At 40.3% G+C, this 26177-nt stretch overlaps 1 protein-coding gene across 1 annotated transcript; it reads right to left on the bottom strand.

Annotated features, from left to right (window-relative positions):
* Positions 1 to 8314: 8314 nt before the first annotated feature.
* Positions 8315 to 24886, bottom strand: psma6a (proteasome 20S subunit alpha 6a). Its single transcript, XM_063049853.1, has 7 exons — positions 24718 to 24886; positions 24375 to 24469; positions 19095 to 19176; positions 18536 to 18691; positions 11925 to 12103; positions 10481 to 10575; positions 8315 to 10124 (listed from the first exon to the last, which is right to left on the bottom strand). The coding sequence occupies exons 1-7, from the start codon at positions 24791 to 24793 to the stop codon at positions 10067 to 10069; spliced, it is 741 nt and encodes a 246-aa protein (XP_062905923.1). The 5' UTR covers positions 24794 to 24886; the 3' UTR covers positions 8315 to 10066.
* Positions 24887 to 26177: the final 1291 nt, after the last annotated feature.

Below are 26177 nucleotides of genomic sequence, written 5' to 3'. Positions count from 1 at the left end.
GGAAAAAATATACCCATTGTGGCCCCTATGTGTGTGTGCACCATCCAGGAGTACATATACCATCTGTCGCTACATGTTGAGGTTGAAACAAATTCCAGTCGTTGTAATTTGGTGTGAAATGTTTCATTCCAGTGCACTGCACTTTCTGTAACTGTAACACCATATTCTACATTTTTTTTGTAAATCTTGATGCAAAACAACAAATTTTATGTCCTATGTCAGTGATAATAAATCTTTTTCTGACTTACAGTATGGATGGACTGTCCTGTCTGGATGAATAAGAATCAGGTTTATTATCACCGGCATGTGATGTGAAATTTGTTAACTTAGCAGCAGCAGTTCAATGCAATACATAACACAGAAGAAAAAAAATAAATCAATTAGAGTATATGCATATTGCATATATTAAAAATTGTGCAAAAACAGAAATTATATATATATTAAAAAAAAGGTGAGGTAGTGTTTGCGGGTTCAATGTCCATTTAGGAATTGTATGGCAGAGGGGAAGAAGCTGTTCCTGAATCGCTGAGTGTGTGCCTTCAGGCTTCTATACCTCCTTCCCAATGGTAACAATGAGAAAAGGGCAAGCCCTGGATGCAAACAAAAGTGTTTCACTGTATCTCAGTGCAACTGACAATAATAAACAAATGACAATTCCTTTATCAATTAGTCAATAAGCCAATGATCTGCAGCGAATATCCTCAGGGCCCTGCCAATCCTACCATTTGGTTCTTGTGCACACTATCAGAACCCCTTGGCTGAATGTCTCATCACTAGAACTTTCAAACAAGCACCAAGACCTTAAATGGATGAGAGTAGGAAGTGCCCTGTCAGATCCTTTGTGTACAACTGGGGTTTCAGCACTACCATGCATCACAAAGGGGATAGTTAAGGTGGGGATGAAAATGTTATCCACCTCCTCTACTGTCAAGATGAAGCCACACTCAGGTTGGAGGAACAACACCTTATATTCTGTCTGGGTAGCCTCCAACCTGCTGGCATGAACACTGACTTCTCTAACTTCCGTTAATGTCCCACTTCCCCTTCGTACCCCATCCGTTATTTATTATTAATTTTTTTCCCTTTCTCTCCTTTTTGTCCCTCTCACTATACTCCTTGCCCATCCTCTGGCTTCCCCCCTCCCCCTTTCCTTCTCCCTAGGCCTCCCGTCCCATGATCCTCTCATATCCCTTTTGCCAATCACCTGTCCAGCTCTTGGCTGAATCCCTCCCCCTCCTGTCTTCTCCTATCATTTTGGATCTCCCCCTCCCACTTTCAAATCTCTTACTAGCTCTTCTCTCAGTTAGTCCTGATGAAGGGTCTCGGCCCCAAACGTCGACTGTACCTTTTCCTATAGATGCTGCCTTGCCTGCTGCGTTCACCAGCAATTTTTATGTGTGTTGCTTTCACCTGCTGGAGTGAACAGTTGCCAAGAAGGTCTGCAAAGAGTTAAGACCATAAGACATAGGAGCAGAGTTAGGCCAGTTGATTTATCAAGTTTGCTCCACCATTACTTCATGATTGATTTGTTATCCCTCTCAGCCCCATTCTCCTGTAACTTTTGGCACCCTTGCTCATTGAGAGCCCATCAACCTCTGTTTTAAATATACCCAATAACTTGGCTTCCACAGCTATCTCCAGCAATAGATTCACTACTCTCTGGTTAAAGAAATTATTCCTTATCTCTCTTCCAAAGGGATGTTCTTCTATTCTGAGGTTGTGCCCTCTGGCCCTAGTCTAACCCACTATAGGAAACATCCTCTCCACATCTACTCTATCTAGGCCTTTCAATATTCAATAGGTTTCAATGAGATTCCCCCCCCCCCAATTCTTTTAAACTCCAGCAAGTACACACCCAGAACCATCAAACTATCTTCATACATTAACACATTCATTCCTGGAATCATTCTAGTGAATCTCCTCTGGACCCTCTCCAATACTAGCACATCTTTTCTTAGATAAGGGTACCAAAACTGCTCATAATACTCCAAGTATGGTCTGACCAATGCCTTAAAAATGCTTAGCATCACATCCTTGTTCTTATATTCCAGTCCTCTCAAAATGAGTGCTAACATTACATTTGCCTTCTTCACCATCCACTCAACATGCAAGTTAATCTTTATGGAAACTTGCACGAAGACTCCCAAATCCCTGTTCACCTCTGATTTCTGAATTTATACCCTGTTTACAAATAGCATATGCCTTTATTCCTTCTACCAAAGTGCCTGACCATACACTTCCCTACACAATATTGCATCTGTCATTTCTTTGTCCATTTTCCTAATCTGAATAAGTCCTTCTGCAGACTCCCTGCTTTCTCAACACTACCTGCACCTCCACCTATCTTCGTATCATCCACAAACTTGGCCACAAAAACTATCAATTCCATCATCCAAATCATTGACATATAACATGAAGTGATCCCAGCACCAAGCCCTGCAGACCACCACTAGTCACCAGCAGCCAACCATAAAAGTACTCCTTTATTCCCACTCTTTGCCTCCTACCATTCAACCAATCTTCTATCCATGCTACTATCTTTTCTGTAATACAATGGGCTCTTCAGAATCAGGTTTAATATCACTGGCATATATTGTGAAATTTCTTGTTTTGTGGCAGTAGTACATTGCAATATATAATTATTAAAGCTATACATTACGATAAGAAATATACACAGTATATAAAACATTGAATTAAATGTTCTGCAAAAAGAGGAAAACTACTGAGTTCATTGTCCATTCAGAAATCTGATGGAAGAAGGGAAGAAGCTATTCTTGAAACATTGAGGATGTGTCTTCAGGCTCCTGTACCTCCTCCTTGATGGCAGCAATGAGAAGGGGGGTATGGCCTGGGTGATGAGGGGACATCAGTGATGAATGCCACCTTCTTGAGGCATCACCTTTTGAAGGTGTCTGAATGCTGGGAGGCTAGTGCCCATGATAGAGCTGGCTGAGTTTACAAGTACTGTAACTTTTGCCAATCCTGTGCACTGGCCCCTGTTACATATTGTAATTCTAACATTAAACTAATTGAAAGGAAAAGACAGGAGTCTGAAAAGTGAGTCATACTTTCTTTAAGTGAGGCAAGCACGTATTATGTGGTAGTGTCATGATGAACGCAGCTTACATATTTTTACATATAACCTGTAATGAATTATTTAAACACATAAAGAATGCTTAATCAATAGCATATTCACAATATTACTGAAATATTAAATACACAACATTCCTCCCTGCTTAGTTATAAACTTCAACTCAATATAGAATGCATCTCAAGTTACACACAGTACACTATATAATACAACTATACAGACATTCACAGCACAGTAAATTTAAAATTGTCCCATTCAGGCCTAAAGATTTAATCATTGTGGAGGCTTTCTTACTCTTGTGGGACCATATCTTTCTTGATAAGTGGAATCACTCTGCTTGGTAGGTGAGATTTTCAGCTGTGAAACTATTGCAGTTTCTGGGGCCTCCCCGTGGTGGCTGTAGGAGTTGACTCTGGGACTGCAGGAAGTGATTCTGACAGCTCTGGACACCTTTCTTCTCTATCAATAGACTCTGTGTTCCTCAACTGATCAATGTGTTGTCTCCAGATGACATCGGATGTAATCTTCAGTGTGCAGGAGAGTGGTCCAGTTCTGTCCTTTATCTTTCTGAGTACTCACTTTTGATCAGCTCTGTGGTCCCTCTCCAGGACTGCTTGTCCAGGATTGAACCTCCTTGTTTGAGGAGCCTGCAACTTGTCCCAGTTGCTTGTCTTGCATACTCCTTCTGAGATTAGGCTCGAGGAGATCCAAGCGTGACCACAAGCATAACTGCATAGCTCGTCAGTTGTTGGTTGTGGAGTGTGCTGTATTTTGATATGGTTCAGTGGCAGTGTAGTGTGTTCTGCTGGCATTGCTCACAGTACATTCTTTAGACTCTGGACAAACCTTTCCACCAAGCTACTTGTAGCTGGGTGGTATTTGCAGATGTAATACATCTTATTCTGTTCACTTTCAGGATGACTGAAACTGTTCAGCAACAAACTGTGGTCTAGTGTCACCCACTTAGTGTTCTGGAACATCTGACCTTGACAGAAGGCTTCTCAACATCTCAATAGTGTGTGGGGCTGTAATGGAAGCTATGGGGATCATTTCAGCCACTTTAAAGTTGTATTCTCTACTACCAAGCAGTTTGTGCCAATGAATGGTCTGGCAAAATCTGCATGAATCCTCCGCTAGGTTAATGCAGGGCATTCCCAGAGATGGAGAGGCACTGCTCTTGACATCTTCTGGACATGTTGGCATCCCGAACAGTGGCAAGTTGCTCAATCTGCTGACCTATCCCAGGTCACCAGAAAAAGCTCTGAGCCAATCCCAATCCTGTACTCAATACCTTGATTTATGAAGGCCATTGTTCCAAAAGCTTTCTTTATAACCCTATCTGAGACACCAGTTTCAAGGAATTATGGATCTGTATTCCCAGATCCCTCTGTTCTACTGCACTCCTCAGTGCCCTACTGTTCATCGTGTAAGACCAACCATGGTTGGTCCTTTCAAAGTGCAACACCGTATACTTGTCTGTATTAAATTCTAACTGCAATTTTTCAGCCCATTTTTCCAGCTGGTCCAGATTTATCTGCAAATCTTCCTCATTGTCCACTATCTGCTAATCCAGTTTACATGATCATTCAGATCATTGATATCGATGTCAAACAACAATAGACCCAGCACAGATCCCTGTGGCACATCACTAGTCACAGGCTTCCAGTCAGAGAGGCAACCATCTACTACCACTCTCTGGCTTCTCCTGTGAAGCCAGTGTCTGATCCAATTTACTATCTCATTTTGAATCCCAAGCAATTGAACCTTCTTGACCAACCTCCCATATGGGACCTTGTCAAAGGCCTTGCTAAAGTCCATGTAAACAACATCCACTGCCCTGTCTTCATCAGCTTTCTTGATAATTTTCTAGAAAAATTCCTAAGATTATTTAGACACAACCTAACATGCACAAAGCCATGGGACTAGCTTATTCTTAGAGTCTTTCTTAAGAAACAGAATAACATTAGCTATCCTCCAATCCTGTGGCTAAGGATGTTTTAAATATCTCCACTAGGGTCCCTGCAATATCTGCACTAGCCCCCCACAGGGTCCAAGGGAACACCTTGTTAGGTCCTGGGGATTTATCCACCCTGATTTGCCTCAAGACAGCAAACTCCTCCTCCTCTGTAATCTGTATAGGGTCCATGACCTCACTGCTGCTGTGCTTCACATCTGTTGACTCTGTCCATCTCCCGAGTAAATACAGATGCAAAAAAATCAAGTTAAGATCTCCCCCATCTCTTTCGACTCTATGCATAGGTTACCAGTCAGATCTTGCAGAGGAACAATTTTGTCCCTTGCTATCCTCCTAATATACCTGTGGATGCTCTTAAGATTCCCTTCACCTTGTCTGTTGGAGCAACCCTTATGCTTTTATTTAGCCCTCCTGATTTCCCTCTAATTGCACTTCTTACAGTCCATAACTACCTCATTTGTTCCAACCTGCTTGTACCTGCTATGTACCTCCTTCTCCTTAATTAGGGCCTCAATATCTCTCAAAAACCAAGGTTCCCTAAACCTGTTATCCTTGCCTTTTATTCTGATAGGAATATGCAAACTCTGTACTCACTTGTGAATGCCTCCTGCTTACCAAGTACACCTTTGCCAGAAAACAATCCACACTTACCAGATCCTTTATACCATCCAAATTGACCTTTCTCCAATTTAGAATCTCAACACATTGACTAGACCCACCATTTCCATGACCTTGAAAATAATGGCATTATGATCACTCAATATAATGTGTTCCCCTACACAAACTTCTGTCAGTTGTGCCCTGTCTCATTCCCTAATGGGAGATCCAGTATCACACTCTCTCAAGTATTCTATATAGTGATTATAATGTACAGTATTGAAATATATACAGCTCAGTCCCATCATGCTCAACCTTTAGATTCCTGACTGTATGTAGGCATAACAACATTGTTCTTCACAGGCACTCCACTATCTGTTCTGGTGCTGTTTCCCATCCCCCTGCAAGTCTAGTTTAAACACCCTCTTGTGGTGCTAGCAACCTTCCCGCTAGGATATCAGTCCACCTCCAGTTCAGGTGCAAACCATTCCTTTTATACAGGTCCTGCATTTCCTGAGAGAGACACAATATTCCAAAAATCTGAAGCCCTCTCTCCTGCACCATCTCCATAGCCATGTGTTAAACGCTATGATTATTTCTGACCTCACTAGCACGAGGCCTAGGTAGCAATCCTGAGATCACAACTTAGCACCTAACTCCCTGAACTCACTTTGCAGGACGTCATTCCTCCTACCCATGTAATTTGTACCAGCATGGACCTCGACCTCTGGCTGCTCATCCTCCCACTTAAGAATGCTATGGATTTGACCTAAGGTGTCCCTATCCTGGCATGCGGGAGGCCTCATATCATCCACAGAACCTCCTTTTTGTTTTCCAATCCAATTAGTCCCCTATCAATACAGCTCATAACTTCTCCCCACTTCCCTTCTGAATCACAGAGCCAGAGAGCTGACCGCCGTGGCTCTCTTCTGCTTAGTCATCCACCACACCCTAACAGTATCCAAAGCAGTACGGTATACCTTTTGTTGAGGGGAATGGTCACTGGAGTACTCTGCACTAGCTGCCTATCTGCTTTCCCCCTCCTGACGGTCACCCAGTTACCTGTGTCTTGCACACCTTGGGTGTAACTACCTCCCAGTATGTCTTATCAACCTTCAGCCTCCCAAATAATACAGACTTCATCCAGTTCCAGCTCCTTTTCCCTAACACGGACTGTTACAAGCTGCAGACGGATGTACTTCTTGCAGCTGTAGTTGTCAGGGACACTGGAGGTCTTCCTGCCATCCCAAATCCTGCAAGAGGAGCATGCCATTATCCTGTCTGGCATCCCCAGTGCTCTAAATGTGCAATAAGAAAGAAAGAATAAATGAAAAAAAATCAACTTACAACCTATGCCTCTCCTTGCTAAAGCCTTGATGAGCCAAATCCTCAATTCCCCACTCTAGCACTGGCCTATTTGCAAAATGGCCACTCAGCTGAAACCTAACTTCTTTCTATTGAATCCTGCCAAGTGCCTAATTATCCACAATCCTTGGGAAATGTTACACGCAAAATGTGCCGGCTGTCCCCCCTCACTTCTTTTAGACCTTCTTGCCCTCTTCATCAGTGCCTAAGAAGAGCGTAGTAACCTACCTCAAAGACCATCGTCCAGTAGCACTTACATCCACAATGAAGAAGTGCTTTGAGAAATTGATGATGAAACATATCAACTCCTGCCTGAGAAGCAACTTGGATCTGCTCCAATTTACCTAGCAGAGCAACAGGTCCACAGCAGACACCATCTCATTGGCTCTTCACTCAACCCTGGAATATCTGGATAGCAAAGATGAATACATTAGGATGTTCTTCATCAACAGCTCAGAACTCAACACCATCATATCCTCATGACTAATCAATAAGCTCCGAGACCTTGGCCTCAGTATCTCCTTGTGCAAGTGCATCCTCGATTTCCTCACTTGCAGATCCTAGTTATTTCAGTTTGGCAGCAACATCTTCTCCATGATCTCCATCAGTACAGGTGTACCAAAAGGCTGTGTGCTTACTCCCGTTCCTGCATGGCTAAGGACAGCTCTAATGCCATATTTAACTTTGCTGATGATCCTGCTGTCACAGCCTGAATCAAAGGTGGTGACAAATCAGCATATAGGAAGGAGAATGAACATCTGGCTGAGTGGTGTCATAGCAACAACCTCTTACTCAATGTCAGCAAGACTAGGAGCTGACTGTTGACTTCAGGATAAGGTAACCAGAGGTCCATAAGCCAGTGCTCATTGGAGGACCATAGGTGGAGATGGTCAGCAACTTTAAATTCCTCAGCATTATCATTTCAGAGGACCTGTCCCGGGCCCAGTACCTAAGTGCAATTATGAAGAAAGCACAGCAGCACCTCTACTTCCTTTGGAGTTTGCCAAGATTTGGCATGATATCTAAAACTTTGACGAACTGCAATAGAAGTGTAATGGAGAGTATATTGATTGGCTGCAACACAGCCTGGTATGGAAGCACCAATGTCCTTAAACAGAAAATCCAACAAAAAGTGGTGGATACAGCCCAGCCCATCATGGGTAAAGCCCTTCCCACCACTGAGCACATCTACATGAAACATTGTCACAGGAAAGTAGCATCCATCATCAGGGACCCCCACCACCCAGGACATGTTCTCTTCCCACTGTTGCCATCAGGAATAAAACACAGGAGTCACAGGACTTACAAAAAACAGGTTCACGAAAAAAATCATCCCTCAACCATCAGGCTCTTGAACCAAAGCAGGTAACTTCACTTGCTCCATTATTGAAATGTTTCAGGAACAGCTTCTTCCCCTTTGCCGTCACATTTCTGAATGGACAATGAACCTATGTACACTAGATATTTTTCTCTCTTTTTGTACTACTTTTATTTTTTTAAATATACATTTCTTACTTTAATTTATAGCTTTTTAAAGTTATGTATTGCAATGTACTGCTGCCAAGCAGCAAATTTCATGACATATGCCAGTGATAATAAACCTGATTCGGGTTCTTCCATTAGTAAATCAACTGTAATCTAAAGCCACACTCAACTCTTTACTGCCGTCTAAAGCTCGGTATGGATTTACAGTAACTGTGAATAGTTCGCTGGTAGTGTCACAAACAAATCAACATCATTCAGTATTATTTAACTTGTGCCACTCAATTAGCCCTACTTGCCTTCTCTTCCCCCTTATCCAAGTGACTCTTCCTCCGAATTACCTTTACCACCCTTTTGGTGTATTCCAGATTATCTAGGGGATAAAAACAGTACTCAATTATTTTTTGGTTCTTTTATCATTTATCTTCATGTATCTTCTGGCTACTGATATTCCTATGAATTGCTAGTATATCTCCCATTTTTACTCATTTAATTTTTCTAAATTTTGAAGTGTTAAAATTCTTCTTATCCTCCTTTGCACTAAGCATCTGAACTCTCGTGTCAGCATACAACAAAAACCTTGCAACCACTGCCCAAGATAGAAGCAATTTACATGTTCATTTACTTTTGCACCAAGTCCTGGTAACATTCTTGCTTGTGAGTTAAGGGTTAAAGACTCACTTCAGAGACTTCAGCACAAATACTGAGACTGGTAGAGTTGTACTGAGTTGGAGTATTGAAGTATCTAAGATTCCACTTTTCATATAAAAATCTATTAGCATAGGTGGCCATAAAAGATCTCTGAGCATCACATGAAAAACTGAGACATTATCTTTAGCATTCTGATTAAAATGCATTGGTCAGAGAAACACCACAAAGAACCACGTATCAAGTTTTTAACTTTGTTCGTAGGAGTTTGGTATGTACAAATGGCTGCTGCTAATCTTGCATACTAACAATGATTACATTTCAACAGTACTTCATTCACTGCACAGGCCTTTGTGACATTTCAGAGTTTGTAAAACATTCGTTTCTTTCTGTTGTTACCAGTCTTTCAAAATTGGCAGTTGCTCTTCAAATGTAACACATGCGAAGTGCCAACTCAAAAAGCAAACCAAGTTTTTTTATCCCAACATTTAACTATAGAAGAAAATGGCTGCTGAATAGTATTTTCACCAGCTGATTGCCATATTGGAAACCAGTTCCCCTATGATGCTGAATTGGCTTCTTACTTTATATAATGTCTGAGGATTCCAGATCTTCTTATTTTGCTAATTTCCAAATTTACAAGTCATACTTTAAATGTGGAGAAATTTGGGTGTTTATCAGAAGTGAAGCAGACAGATTGATTTTTTTTCTTTCTTATTATATATAACCCATTACTTTGTCTTTAGCAGGACACAAACATTTCTGCATATATTAAAGAACACTATTTTCAAAAACCTGTTTTATTTGAACAGAATAAAATACAGTGCAGATGAGCATTGTTACAGCAACATACAGCTTTCCATTAACAGTGTTCCTTATGTAACAAACAGTCTTAAACAAAACGAATTTCAATCTCTCTCTGCTAGAGCAACCAGATGTGCATCAATTTCAGCTTCTGAAAGAATCCTGAAAAATAAAAGTTAAAATGAAAGTTTGCAAGCCGAAGTACTTTGTAATAGTGACAAACACATGCAAAAAATAGGAAGCTATGATTTAAGCAGTAAGGCAGCAGGAACAACATGTACAGAAACAGACTGTTATCAAACATCCCTGTAGTCTATGTAGTTTAAAGTATATTACAATGTACTATTTTATTTGGTTACATTTTTGCAAAATCCTTAACACTGAATATACTAATTACATAAATGAAGGAAAATAAATCAACAAGAAACATAAACTTAGCATTAAAATGAGACAATAAATTTGCAATTTAGAATCTTTGATCAGCACTTGATTTGTACAGTTGAAAAGGTTTCATTTACCTAAATTTTGGGTTATCCACTGTAACCACTCCTACCTCAATTTCAGAGGGTTTGAAATCAATAGAAAGTACTGTGGACAGACAAGTTATTGCTGTCTAGAGGTAAAAAAATAGATTAATTCAGAATGAGTACATATCTTAACATAAATGCATGTCGATTTATGGTTCATTACATTTCAAAGGAAACAATCTAACAATCTTAGTGTGTCTTTGTATGTAGGATAGTGTGTTGCACAAACTTAAGTTTTTTTTGACAATGTTACCAAGAACATAGATGACGGCAGCTCGGTAAACATTGTACATGGATTTTAGTAATCTCTTTGACAAGATATCATATGGTAGGTAGGCTAGGACAGAGCACATGGGATCCAGGACAAGTTAGCCAACTGGAAAATCAAATTGGCTTGACTGTACAAGAGTTGTTTCTCAAACTGGAGCCCTGTGCCCAAAAATGTCCCAGGTGGGATTGATGTTGGGCTCACTGCTGTTCATCGTTTAAAGATCTGGTGGAGAATGCTGATGGAACTAAATTTGGTGGTATAGTGGATAGTGAAGGAGATTATTTAGGATTACAGTGGGATCTTAATCGATTGGGTCAGTGGGCCGAGAAATGGGAGATGCAGTTTAATTCAGATACATGTGGGGTGTTGCATTTTGGTAAAGCAAGCCAGGGCAGGACTTGCACAGTAAATAGCAGGGTCCTGGGGAGTGCTACAGAACAGAAAGACCAAGGGGTGAATATACATAGTTTCTTGAAGGTGGTGACACAGGTAGACAGGATAGAGCAGAAGTCTGGCACACTTGGGTTCATTAGTCAGTGGGTTGAGTTCAGGAGTTGGGACTTCATGTTACAGTTAAACTAGACATTGGTAAGAGCACATTAAGAATAATGCACAGTTCAGGTCACCAAGTGACACAAAAGATGTCATTAAACTGGAAAGGGTATAAAAAGATTTACCAGAATGCAAACAGATCTAAGGGTTTGAGTTACAAAGATAGTACAGATGTCCTCCCTGGAGTGGCCAAGGTTGAAAGATGACCAACTAGATGTTTATAAAATTGTAAAGAGCATAGATAGGGTGAGTAGCCATTGTTTCTGCCCCCCCCCCCCCGTGTAGGTGAGTCCAAACTATAACGGATAAGTTTAAAGAGTGAAGGAAGGGATTTTAAGGGGACTTGAGGCGCAAAATTTTTATATAGAGGGTGGTGGAATGAGCTGCTGGAGGAACTGGAAGATGTGGATACTATTACAACATTTAATTTATATTTGGACAAGTACATGGATCAGAAATTGTGAGGGATATGGGTCAAATGCAGCAGTTAGGTAACTGAGCCTATAGGTCTGTTTTCTATATTGGATAACTCTATAACAGAAAATCAACATTGGAAGTAAGTTGACCAGGTAAATAAGTTAATCATTACTGTAAGATATTGCACTTTCCTACCTCTACAGTTTGGTTATAAGTCCAGTCAAGTTTTTTCTTTATCTTCTTTTCCAAGAAGCTTGTGGCTTCTGTCTGTTTCACTCCTGCAGCAGTGGCCTTGAAACCGCAATAATAACCAGCAGGGTCACACTTATACACCTGAGCTCCAAGCTCTTCATCCACACCTATCAGAATCATACCTACAGAAGGAGAGAACAGTCCAAGTGGAAAAACATTTTATACAAATGGTTTAAAATAGCCATTTCATGGAATCAGAGATATATGTAGCACTAGAGGCAGCATTTTGGTTTATAATATTCACAATGGCCCACTAAAAGTGCAGTTGCACAAAACCCCAAATCCTCATTGTGTAAACCTGCAAAATCACCATCATTACATCTGTCACCAGTCCTCCTCAAACTGCTTTCTTGTAACAGCTTCCATCACTTTTTCAGGTAAAGGTTTCTACATCCTGATTGAAGTAAAAAGTATAAACAACAAACAAGAGTGTAACCAAGCTGGTGGCTTAGATTGATAAACCTTTTCTCCCCACAGACGAACTACTGAATATTTCCAACATTTTATCTTTCAAATTCAGATTTCCAGTATCTGCAGTATATTGCTTTTGCTAACTAGTCAAATGTTTAAGGGAAGAGAAAGAACGATGATTTGGATACACCCTCTTTCTACTAAAATTCATCATTGTCACAACACAATTCTATGCCTGCCAGCCAGAAAGAAGTAAGTCTTTCTGATACAGTACATCCGAATTATACATTAAGGGCATTTCTATTTTTCCTAAGCAAAAATGCTGTATTTGTAACAACAAATCCAGTTTTTCAAAAATCTAAAGTACCAATGATGGATATTCAACCTGAAATATGAACTCTATTACTCTTTCTACAGATGGAGCCTGACCTACTGGATATTCTCAGCATTTCCAATTTGATTTTAGATTTCCAGCATCAACAGTTTTTTTTGCTTTTCACCCACAAGATCTGAATTTGTTCAGCAAGTTAAATATCCCACCCACCATAAAGCAATTATCCTTTCTTGAATTCCAGATGCAATAAAGATACTAATAAATTTGAAAACAAATATTTGCAGACATTTTTTTCCAATACCATGGTGAGTTTGAATTAATGAGGAATTCTGCAGTAGATATATATACATGCTGCTGACTTTAACAGTGCCAGTATTATACAATAAACTTCTTGTAAAAAGCAGGCTTGTAACAAAATTACAGGTTTTCGTAATTTTGGTCCTTCAAATCTTTTTTACAAGGTTTACACATTTTCTTAGCCTTCTTCCACCCAGACCATAAACTCTCTTGCTTTTATCATCCCAACAATCATTATTCAAGTAGGAGCTACGAATATCGAAAGATTGTTGAAATATGGGTGTCATAGAGTGATGAAAAAGCAGAGCTGTGATTGAATATTTATCCAGTAATTTTAATATTACTAAAATTGATCTCAACCTTGTTGCAGGATACAAACTGGTTGGTGTATTTCCTTTTTTTAAATTATTTTTTTAAATTTTATTTTTATTTGGATAAGGAATTCACAAATATCATGTACTTTTTTCACACATATAACCTTTTCCATTTTTTAATATGTATAAAACTATAATTATTTATACATTCTTAAGTACACATGGAGATGATATAAAAGGAAATTAGACACAAATAGATAATTATGTACTGTGGTAATTCTAATCTATTAGGCTAAGTAATGGTATTAGTTGTTAAGAAAAATAGTAATAATAGTTTCCATTTAACTCTTCTGGACCATTTCACTGGTCCAAAATGTTGTATGTAAGCCTATGTAACAACCATTGTAGGTGTTTATATCCTAATTTGTTCATGCTTGCTCCTGCCCACAGACATAATTATCCAATCCCTATGTACTTACTTACTTAATTTTTTCATTTTTTATCCCTTCCCCAAATCTTTCCCTTTACTTGTGTTAATTCTCCATTTTCCAAAAGAAAACAAAAAAAAAAGACATTTAGACTCGGGGTGCTTACGTTAGTAATATTACTGTGTTGATGAGAAGAGCAGTATAAATCATTAGGAGAGTCATCTAAAGTCTGCTCGCATTGGGGTTATATATTCAATCCATTTATTCCAGATTTGATAAAACTTTTCTTTTTGAATTCTCAGGGAGTAAGTCAACTTTTCCATTTTAAATATTTCCAAGATAATTTCGTGCCAATCTTCTAATGTAGGTGGTATTGGATTTAGCCACTTTCTAGTGATTGATTTCTTACTTGCCGCTAAGAGGGCCTGCAGCAACTTTATATCTTCCTTCTGTTCAAGAAATAATACATGCCCCAAATAGAGCGTCTCAAAGTTCAGAGGTATCTGGGACCTAAGTACCTTAACTAATGTTCTATGAATACCTTCCCAATATAGACTTAATTTAGGGCAATCCCAGAAAATATGAAAATGATTTGCCTCCTTGGAGCCGCACCTTCTCCAACACGTCACGTTTGTATCTTTATATTTTTCCTGATATGGGGTCTTGAAGTATCTTATAATGATTTCCAACAATGTTCTCTCCAAGTCAAAGAATTAGTCGAGGACCATTGAAAGCTGCAGATTTTCCCCCAAGCCTCCTCTGAAAGTACCAACCCCGCTTCTTTCTCCCACTTCTCTTTAATATACAGTGTATTTACATTTTTAGCATGGGAGAGTGCATTATATAATCGAGAAACTGATTTACTAGGTATTGAACTGCAAGCCGAATTCAGAATCTTGAAAAATTCTAATTCTACTGTTGATAGGTCTGTATATCTACAACTCTGGTTAACATAGTTTCGTACTTGAAGGTACCTAAAAAAGTCATTGTGTTCTAGGCCATGTTTGTCCTGCAGGATTTGGAAACTTTGTAATACTCTTTTATCTATAAATGAGAGGTAGGTTGTAAGACCTTTCTTTATCCATAGCTCAAATCTTTTATCTCCTCTGTTGGGAAGGAATTCGGTATCATAGAAACATAGAAAATAGGTGCAGGAGTAGGCCATTCGGCCCTTCGAGCCTGCACCGCCATTTATTATGATCATGGCTGATCCTCCAACTCAGAACCCCGCCCCAGTCTTCCCTCCATACCCCCTGACCCCCCGTAGCCACAAGGGCCATATCTAACTCCCTCTTAAATATAGTCAATAAACTGGCCTCAACTGTTTCCTGTGGCAGAGAATTCCACAGATTCACCACTCTCTGTGTGAAGAAGTTTTTCCTAATCTCGGTCCTAAAAGGCTTCCCATCTATCCTCAAACTGTGGCCCCTCGTTCTGGACTTCCCCAACATCGGGAACAATCTTCCTGCATCTAGCCTGTCCAATCCCTTTAGGATCTTATACGTTTCAATCAGATCCCCCCTCAATCTTCTAAATTCCAACGAGTACAAGCCCAGTTCATCCAGTCTTTCTTCATATGAAAGTCCTGCCATCCCAGGAATCAATCTAGTGAACCTTCTTTGTACTCCCTCTATGGCAAAGATGTCTTTCCTCAGATTAGGGGACCAAAACTGCACACAATACTCCAGGTGTGGTCTCACCAAGGCCTTGTACAACTGCAGTAGTACCTCCCTGCTCCTGTACTCGAATCCTCTTGCTATAAATGCCAGCATACCATTTGCCCTTTTCACCGCCTGCTGTACCTGCATGCCCACTTTCAATGACTGGTGTATAATGACACCCAGGTCTCGTTGCACCTCCCCTTTTCCTAATCGGCCACCATTCAGATAATAATCTGTTTTCCTATTTTTGCCACCAAAGTGGATAACTTCACATTTATCCACATTAAATTGCATCTGCCATGAATTTGCCCACTCACCCAACCTATCCAAGTCACCCTGCATCCTCTTAGCATCCTCCTCACTGCTAACACTGCCACCCAGCTTCGTGTCATCCGCAAACTTGGAGATGCTGCATTTAATTCCCTCATCCAAGTCATTAATATATATTGTAAACAACTGGGGTCCCAGCACTGAGCCTTGCGGTACCCCACTAGTCACCGCCTGCTATTCTGAAAAGGTCCCGTTTATTCCCACTCTTTGCTTCCTGTCTGCTAACCAATTCTCCACCCACACCAATATCTTACCCCCAATACCGTGTGCTTTAAGTTTGCACACTAATCTCCTGTGTGGGACCTTGTCAAAAGCCTTTTGAAAATCCAAATATACCACATCCACTGGTTCTCCCCTATCCACTCTACTAGTTACATCCTCAAAAAATTCTATGAGATTCGTCAGACATGATTTTCCTTTCACAAATCCATGCTGACTTTGTCCGATCATTTCACCACTTTCCAAATGTGCTGTTATCACATCCTTGATAACTGACTCCAGCAGTTTCCCCACCACCGACGTTAGGCTAACCGGTCTATAATTCCCCGGTTTCTCTCTCCCTCCTTTTTTAAAAAGTGGAGTTACATTAGCCACCCTCCAATCCTCAGGAACTAGTCCGGAATCTAACGAGTTTTGAAAAATTATCACTAATGCATCCACTTATTTCTTGGGCTACTTCCTTAAGCACTCTAGGATGCAGACCATCTGGCCCTGGGGATTTATCTGCCTTCAATCCCTTCAATTTACCTAACACCACTTCCCTACTAACATGTATTTTGCTCAGTTCCTCCATCCCACTGGACCCTCTGTCCCCTACTATTTCTGGAAGATTATTTATGTCCTCCTTAGTGAAGACAGAACCAAAGTAATTATTCAATTGGTCTGCCATGTCCTTGCTCCCCATAATCAATTCACCTGTTTCTGTCTGCAGGGGACCTACATTTGTCTTTACCAGTCTTTTCCTTTTTACGTATCTATAAAAGCTTTTACAGTCCGTTTTTATGTTCCCTGCCAGTTTTCTCTCATAATCTTTTTTCCTCTTCCTAATTAAGCCCTTTGTCCTCCTCTGCTGAACTCTGAATTTCTCCCAGTCCTCAGGTGAGCCACTTTCTCTGGCTAATTTGTATGCTTCTTCTTTGGAATTGATACTATCCCTAATTTCTCTTGTCAGCCATGGGTGCACTACCTTCCTTGATTTATTCTTTTGCCAAACTGGGATGAACAATTGTTGTAGTTCATCTATGCAACCTTTAAATGCTTGCCATTGTATATCCACCGTCAATCCTTTAAGTGTCATTTGCCAGTCTATCTTAGCTAATTCACATCTCATACCTTCAAAGTTACCCCTCTTTAAGTTCAGAACCTTTGTTTCTGAATTAACTATGTCACTCTCCATCTTAATAAAGAATTCCACCATATTAATATCACTCTTACCCAAGGGGCCTCTCACGACAAGATCGCTAATTAACCCTTCCTCATTGCTCAAAACCCAGTCCAGAATAGCCTGCTCTCTAGTTGGTTCCTCGACACGTTGGTTCAAAAAACCATCCCGCATACATTCCAAGAAATCCTCTTCCTCAGCACCTTTACCAATTTGGTTCAATATGCACACCATCTAAAGAGTTTTAACATGTTATTAATTCCACATGAATTAACCACCTTCTGCCATACTTTTAATGTAAGATTTATCCAACTGTTTTAAAATTTTTCCAACTGGGCCATCAATCCTTTGTCAGCTATTGAGGCCTGTAGAGGAAAACTGTCAACTAATCCAAATTCTATTTCCTTCCATCTAGCCTTATATTCCCTATTACACCAATATAACAGAGGGGTTATCTGTGAGGCATAAAAATAATTTCTCAGGCAAGGAAGAACCATACCTCCTCCTTCCTTCCCTAACTGTAAGGTGTTATATCGAATTCTAGGTTTCTTTCCTTGCCAAATGAAGCAGGAAATCCATTTGTCCCATTCCCTGAATTGATTATCATCCACCTCCACCGGTAAAATACGGAAAAGATACAATAACCGAGGAAGAATATTCATTTTTATAGTATTTATCCTTGAATTTAAACTTAAAAAGAGGATAAGATTCCATCTATGCATATCTGCTTTTACCTCTGAGATTAATGGCCCATAATTTATCTGTGACAGTGTTGAAAGATCCTTCGGCAGGGTTATTCCTAAATATTTTAATGATTTAGCTTCCCACTTAAGATCGTATGTATCCTGCAATTTTTTGGATGGTGTATAATTTAGGGACATAACCTGCGTTTTCTTTACATTTATTTTATAACCTGATATTTTCCCAAAGTCATCCAACAGTGTAAACAATCCTATAAATGATTTTTCTGGTTCACTCAGATAGACCAAAACATCATCTGCGAATAACACCACTTTTTGTTCAATCCCTGCCGGTTGGTGTATTTCCATATGTTAAAGCCTGACTAGCCTTCAAAATGTAGCAGTTAGTTGCAGTGAACTGGAAGATGTCAAAGATGCTCTGTTCATACAAATCTTCTGATTCAGTACTGAACCAAGTGCAAATGTGATCTTTTTGCTATGAGGGTTGCTAGGTTATCCATTAGGCCTTGCAAAAATTGGAAAATTACCTAGTTTAATGATTTGCTCTTTCTCAATTAATAAAGTAAATAAATTAGAAAAATAACAGATGGAACAGAACATGATTATCACTTTGTAATGGATGAACAACTTATAAGATATGGTCTGAAGCATAGCCTCATGTTGCATTATCGTTGTGCAACATAAACAAGTTGCTTACAGCATCCTAGAGGTCGCATTTCTGCATTCTGTGTGTATACTTGAGAAATGTCTGCGATCCGCTTGCACAGCATGTCTACTGGGATATCATACCCATACTTGTACTTCCAATTTGCTGCTTCATAACGAGCTCGTTGAACTTGAGACCTGCTGTCTGCTGTAAAAATGAGTAAGAACATATGTAAGTGAAAATGCAAATATTTAGGAAAAACTTATGAAACATGATTATCTCTTCAGAAATTTAAAGGATTAAAGTGCCAAGATATTGGACGTAATCAATGGAGAAACGAGTGGAAGCAATTAAATAGCCTGTTAAGTGGCACCAAACACAGATTTGAAAAGCCTGTAGACCAGAAAGAAATACCATTCTGAATTTACGCTTGTAATATTTGGAATCTCTACTATGCCTATCTTATTAATTATTGATTGGAACACACGGACATGTTTCTAAAACCTTGAATTATCTAAACTCCACACTTATAAAACAAATAACAAAATAGTCTATCTAGGCAGAAGGTTCTCAACCCAAGAGGAGCAATATTTTTCAGGAAGTTTATTACCTGTCATTCCTGTCATTACACATCCTATCTTTTCAGTTACTCTGAAAAGATGAGTGACTGTTTTGGCATCCAAAAGTTTATCCTGAGAAAACAGAAAGTCTAGCAATTAGGTTAAGAAGAAACACAATAAGAAACAAGAGAGGTTATAATGTAAATGACTCTCCACGTCTGCTAGATCAATAATGCAGATACCGTTCACACAGGCAAGATTTGATTTGTTTCTGAAAGACAGCTTGCCTCTGGATCTGAAAAGCTACTACAAACTAAAACTGTGGACCTAGCTAAGTACATCATGGAAATCAACCTCCCCTCCATGTGGACTCTGTCCATACTTCTTTCTGCCTCAGTAAATCAAAGACCCCACTCACCCTGGACATTCTCCACCTCTCGCTTATTGGGCAGAAGAGATGAAAGCCCGAAAAGTATGTACAACCAAGCACAAGGACAGCTTCTACCAGGTTGTTATAAGATTACTAAATGGTGCCCTAGTATGATATGAGGGATTCTTGACCTCACAATCTATCTCAGTATGTTCTTGTACCTTCTTGCCTAATTGTATTATACTTTCTCTATAGATGTTACACTTTATTCTGCATTCTGCTGTTGTTTTACCTTGCACTAACTCAATGCACTGCATAATGACTGATTTGTATGAACAATATGCAAGTCAAGCTTTTCACTGTATCTCAGTACATGTGACAATAATAAACTAGCTCCAAGATTGTACAACTGAATGTGACAGTGAATCAATACTCTCTCAGACAGGGGTAAAGCAAGGTTATGACCATCTCTGCTTTGAACTGTTGACCTGGATTTCAGTTTAGAATGACCTGGGAATTTTAACATACTTCTGCTCAAACTGATAAATATTATCATTAAACCAACGTGATACGAATTTCTTTTGAAAAACGTAATTCTCCTGAGACAACTACATGTGTAAGCCTTCATTACATCTGTCTCCACTTCCATGACACAGGCAAACTCTGCCCTCCCTCAGACCTCTCCTCCTGAAACCACTGTCCAACCCTTTGTATCGCTAGATTTGACCAATCCAAAGTACTCCTGATTGGCCTCTATCATTGACATCAAACAGTACAAACTTCCACTGCCTGTCTTGCACCAAGTCCCATTCACTGCTTGTTGACCAGTATTGGTTCCAAGTTAAACAATGCTCCAATACCTAAAACTTTCATCATTTGCAAATCTCTCTGGCGTCCTACTTCCCCCATTCCTGCAACCTCTTCCCCTTTCAAACATTGATCCTTCTCAAATTTTGGCCTTATATTCGTCTCCAAATTTAATCACGTCTTTAGGAAGACACAGCACTGCAGCTAACAGAACTCACAGCACCAACAATCCCGATCTCAGTGCTGTGTGCAGACTTTTCAGAAACAAGTTTAATACCACCAGCAGATGTTGTGAAATTTGTTAACTTTATAGCAGCAGTACAATGAAATACATGATAAATAACAACAGAGAAAAAATGAATTACAGTAAACATATGTCTATTAAATAGTTAACATAAGTAGTGCAAAAAAAAACACAAATAAAAAAGTACTGAGGTAGTGTTCATGGGTTCAATGTCCATTTAGAAATGGGATGGCAAAGGGGAAGATGCTGTTCCTGAATTGATGAGTGTGTTCCTTCATGCTTCTGTACCTCCTTCCCTAGAGTGACACTGAGAAGAGCGCATGTTCTGGCTAGTGTGGGTCCTTAATGATGGATGCTGCCTTCCTTAGGCACCGCTCCTTGAAGATATCTTGGATATTACGGAGGCTAATACCCATGATGGAGCTAACTAATTTTACAAGTTTCTGCAACTTACTTCAGTCTTGTGCAGTAGCCGCCCCCCCCCGCCACACCAGACAGTGATCAGCCAGTCAGAATGCTCTCTGCAATACAGCTGTAGAAGTTTTCAAGTGTTTTAGTTGACAAACCAAATCTCCTCAAACTCCTAATGAAATATAGCCTCTGTCTTGCCTTCTTTATAGCTGCATTAATATTGTTGATAATACTAAAACTGACCTCAACAGAACTTTCCCAATACTTTGGTACTAAAAGAAAAGTCACGGAGGAAGTTAAGTGTGCTATGAATAATAGTGGGCTGTTAAATTACGCAGAGAAGGACACAGCAGATACTCTTAACTCATATTTTGCTAAAGTATTCACCTCTGAAAATGTTAGCAATATGCTAGTAAGTGTAGAGAAAAATAAGGTTGTTTTAAATGACTTAGAGGTCTTAGAAATTGAGGTCCTGCTTCAGATGAAAAGGTTGAAAGTTAATAAATCTCCAGGGCCAGACAACATATATCCAAGGGTACTTAAAGAGGTCTGATTATATATACAAATCCCTAATATGTATTTTTCAAGTCAGTGAAAACTGGTGAAATCTCTAAAGACTGGAAACGGGCTAATGTTGTCCCGGTATACAAGAAGGGTGACCCTGATAACTATAGGCCAGTAAGCTTAACGTGTATTGCAGGTAAGATAATGGAAACAATAATAAGAATGAGATGGAAAAGCAGCTAAGAAGAGGCATGTTAGCAGAAAGCCAGCATGGGTTCAGAAAGGGGAAATCATGTTTTACCAATATGCTGGAGTTTTATTGAAGAGGCAACTATAATTTATGACAATAGAGTAGTTGATATAATTTATTTGGACTTTCAGAAGGTTTTTGACAAGGTATCCCACAAGAGGTTAGTAATCAAATTACAGGAGGTAGAGGTTTAGGGTAATGTGTGCGAATTGGCTCATAAAGAGAAAACAACAAGTTATGGTGAAAGGATCATTTTCACACCTAGAAGATGTTAAAAGTGGGGTTCCACAGGTATCAGTTTTGGGGCCACTGCTGCTTTTAATTTACATTAATGATTTGGATAAGCATGTAACAAATAAACAAGTAAAGTCTGTTGATGACACAAAAGTAGGGAGATGGGCTGATAACATTCAGGCAGCAGAATCAATACAGCTAGAATGAACAAAATCAGGTGTGGGCAGATAAATGGCAGATTAAATTTAATGTAAGTAAACGTAAAGTATTATATATAGGAAGAAGAAATATTAAGATATAAATATACAATGTAGGGTCTTGAGTTAGAAAGTGCACTGCATGAGCAGGATTTGGGCGTCCTGATAGACTCATCATGATCAACATCTAGACACCGCACAGAAGCAATCAGGAAGGCTGAAAGAATGTTGGCCTATATAATGTGCTCAATGGAGTTCAAGTCCAGAGATGTTCTCCTTAAATTGTTTAATACGCTTGTGAGCCACACCTTGAACACCGTGTACAATTTTGTAGTCCATATTGTGTGAGGGATGTGAAGTCAAGTCAAGTCAAATTTATTTATAAAGCACTTTTAAAAACAACCCATGTTGACCAAAGTGCTGTACAAACCATAACAGGTAGCATTGTAAAGAGCTCAGAGAAGGGTGACAAGACTCATTCCAGGTCTGTGGGGTATGAGCAATGAAGGATTGAAAGAATTCAATCCTTTTAGCCTAAGAAGACATAGAATGAGAGGAGACATGATAGAAGTGTTCAAAACCATTAAGGGTATAAGTAAACAACAGGAATTCTGCAGATGCTGGAAATTCAAGCAACACACATAAAAGTTGCTGGTGAACGCAGCAGGCCAGGCAGCATCTATAGGAAGAGGCGCAGTCGACGTTTCAGGCCGAGACCCTTCGTCAGGAGTAACTGAAGGAAGAGTGAGTAAGGGATTTGAAAGCTGGAGGGGGAGGGGGAGATGCAAAATGATAGGAGAAGACAGGAGGGGGAGGGATAGAGCCGAGAGCTGGACAGGTGATAGGCAAAAGGGGATACGAGAGGATCATGGGACAGGAGGTCCGGGAAGAAAGACGGGGGGGGGGGGTGACCCAGAGGATGGGCAAGAGGTATATTCAGAGGGACAGAGGGAGAAAAAGGAGAGTGAGAGAAAGAATGTGTGCATAAAAATGAGTAACAGATGGGGTACGAGGGGGAGGTGGGGCCTAGCGGAAGTTAGAGAAGTCAATGTTCATGCCATCAGGTTGGAAGCTACCCAGACGGAATATAAGGTGTTGTTCCTCCAACCTGAGTGTGGCTTCATCTTCACAGTAGAGGAGGCCGTGGATAGACATGTCAGAATGGGAATGGGATGTGGAATTAAAATGTGTGGCCACTGGGAGATCCTGCTTTCTCTGGCGGACAGAGCGTAGATGTTCAGCAAAGCGGTCTCCCAGTCTGCGGGGGGTATAAGTAAGTTGGATGCCAGTTGCTACTTCAAAATTAATTCATCATCAAGGACACAGGGCCATAGGACAGACCAGTAAAGGGAAATTTCAGACTAACATCAGGAAGCATTTCTTTACACAGTGAGTTGTGGACACATGGAAGAAACTACCTAGTTGTGTAGTTGAGAAGTGTACCCCAGAAACTTTCAAATCTAAACTTGATAGTTATTTCAATGCTGTGTGAATTGGAAATTGGCAAGCTCTATTGGGTCAAATGGCCTCTTCTTGTCCAAAATTTTCTAGTGTTCCAGGTTAGGTCCTCACAGATAATGACGCCTTGACTTCATTCAGGGCTTGTGAAGTTTCAGCATGATATCTAAAACTTTGACAAACTTCTATAAATGTGTAGTGGAGAGTATATTGACTGGTTGCATCACAGCCTGATATGGAAACACCAATGGCCTTCAACAAAAAGTAGTGGGTACGGCCCAGTCCATCATGTGTAAAGCCCTCCCTACCACTGACACATCAACATGAAACGATGTCGCTGGAAAGCAGCATCCATCATCAGGATCCTCACCACCCAGGACATTGTCTCTTCTCGTTGTTGTCATTAGGAAGAAGGTACATCAGCCTCAGGGCCTGCTCCACCAGTTCAGGAACAGTTATTACCTCTCAACCATCAGGCTCTTGAACCAAAGGGCCCAGCACCGAAATGTTCTCACAACCTTTGGACTCACTTTCAAGGACTCTTCATCTCTTGTTCTCAATATTTATCCCTTATTTGTTATTGCTTCTTTTTGTATTTGCAGTTTGTTGTCCTTTGCACAATAGCTGAACACCCAAGTTGATGCAGTCTTTCATTGATTCTATATGGTTATTATTCTAAAATAGATTTACTGAGTATGCCTGCAAGAAAATTAATCTCAGCTTTGTAGATGGTAACATATATGTACTTGATAATAAATTTACTTTGAAGTTTGAACTTTAAGCCAGTAGCACCACCTCAAATCCAGTCAAAATCTGTTCTAGACCCAATTAAAAGTTACATCGGCCTACACTCACCGGCACTTTCTTTTGTGTAACTACTACAGCACAGTCCTTGCCACGAACAGCGACTGACGTGAGCCCGCCTTGGTTTATAGCTTTAAACGCGTATTCTGCAAGACAAGAAAAGATTGCCCTCAGTATTCATGACATTTAAATCCGATCGCCATTAAATCCGCCATGCTTCGTTCTTACAGCCTGACTTTTTCCACACAGTCATAAGGAGCACCAGACGCCCGCCGACATCCCAAAAAAGTTGCCCAGGAGCCAAACCCGAGCCCCGGGCCTGGCATGACTGAGCATAGAAACTAGGCCTTGAGCCCAGAGCCGCGCCGGGATCGGATGCGCGCCTCTTACTCACCAACTTGGTAGAGCCTCCCCTCTGGGGAGAAGATGGTGATGTGACGGTCAAAGCCGGCGCTCGAACCGCGGGACATTTTCACAAAGAAACCGAGCCGATCAACGACATGCAAGACAGCAGCTCGGCGCCGGAACTGATCCGCTGCCTATTTGCCCGCCCCGGAAGCACTACTGATGCCATCTAGCCCAGGCTGAGGGGGGACCACAGTGCAGTTACTCAGTGCTGGAAGCTCAGCCCAGTCTCAGGGGAGGTTGCCAGCGAGGGTCAGTAGGTGGGTCACCGTTCTGGGAACCTACCTGCAGGAAAGATATTAATAAAACTGAGAACATTTACAAGGATGCGCCGGGACTTGAGAACCTGAGTTACCGGGGAGAGGTTAAACAGGTTAGCACTTTCCCTGAGCATAGGAGAATGAGCCGAAATTTGATAAAGTAAAATTATGAAGGGTATAGATAAGCTAAATGCAAGCAGGCTTTTTTCTTCTAAGATTGTGTGAGACTAGGATTAAAGGCCATAGGTTAAGGATGAAAGGTGAAATATTTAAGGAGAACATTTAGGAGGAACTTCTTCATTCAGAGGATAGTATGAGGGTGGAACAAACTGCCACTGGAAGTGGTAGACAATAGAACAAGGCAGATTAACAGTTTGGTATGGACTAGATGGGACAAAGAGCCTGTTTCTGTGGTGTAGTGCTCGATGACATTTAATAATAAAGAAAATTGGAAATGGGCAGAAAGTACTGCTTGTAAGTCAAGAACCGGGTAAGGGAGTATTTACTTTCCAAGTGGTGTGTCAGGAGAGAGGGGTCATGAGAATGCTGAATCCCAAGGCTTAATGTAAACGCACCCTAATGTCTTTTAAAATGAAAATTAGATTTCCGGCCTAACAATTCTCTCCTGTAGCTTCTTCAATTTTCTTTCAAACATAAGATTTTATATATTCACAGATGCTCAGTTTGGATTCCACTGGGATCGTTTTAACTCCAGACATCATTTATAGCCCTGATTTCAAACATGGACCAAAGATCTCTGTTCCAAATAGCAGGTGACACTAGAATCACAGAGCTGTACAGCACAGGAAATGGGCCCTTTTGAACCACATCTATACTGACTATAAATGTTGCAATTGTTTCTGCCTCCACACTTCCTCTGACAGCATGCTACTGATCACCTGTGTGGGAAAACCCCTCAGATCTCCTCTCACCTTAGACCTGTGCCTTCTAATTCTAGGCTCCCCTGCCTTGGGGTAAAAGATTCTGACTATCTATCCTATCTCTGATCTGCAGAATTTTATAGACCTCTGCAAGGTGATCCCTCAAGCTCCTAGATTAAAGTGAGAATAAACCCTGTCTGTCTAAACTCTCCTTACCCTGGCAGCTGGGGAATTTAAGTTTAAATAATTAATATATCTGGATATTTTTAAACAGCTAATTTCAATAACATTAAATATGTTATCATCTT

Source organism: Mobula hypostoma, chromosome 1, assembly GCF_963921235.1.
Source record: "Mobula hypostoma chromosome 1, sMobHyp1.1, whole genome shotgun sequence".
In the NCBI taxonomy this organism is placed as follows: Eukaryota; Metazoa; Chordata; class Chondrichthyes; order Myliobatiformes; family Myliobatidae; genus Mobula; species Mobula hypostoma.
This window is presented reverse-complemented; position numbering and strand designations above follow the sequence as displayed.

What these genes read in the sequence shown, in the direction of transcription:
- psma6a (XM_063049853.1), bottom strand. Translation starts at nt 24,793, where the DNA reads ATGTCCCGCGGTTCGAGCGCCGGCTTTGACCGTCACATCACCATCTTC. An exon ending in TGTAATGACAGGAATGACAG is followed by an intron (nt 18,692 to 19,094) that starts GTAATAAACTTC and finishes TCATTTTTACAG; the next exon opens with CAGACAGCAGGTCTCAAGTT. An exon ending in AATGCGACCTCTAGGATGCT is followed by an intron (nt 12,104 to 18,535) that starts GTAAGCAACTTG and finishes CTCCTTCTGTAG; the next exon opens with GTATGATTCTGATAGGTGTG.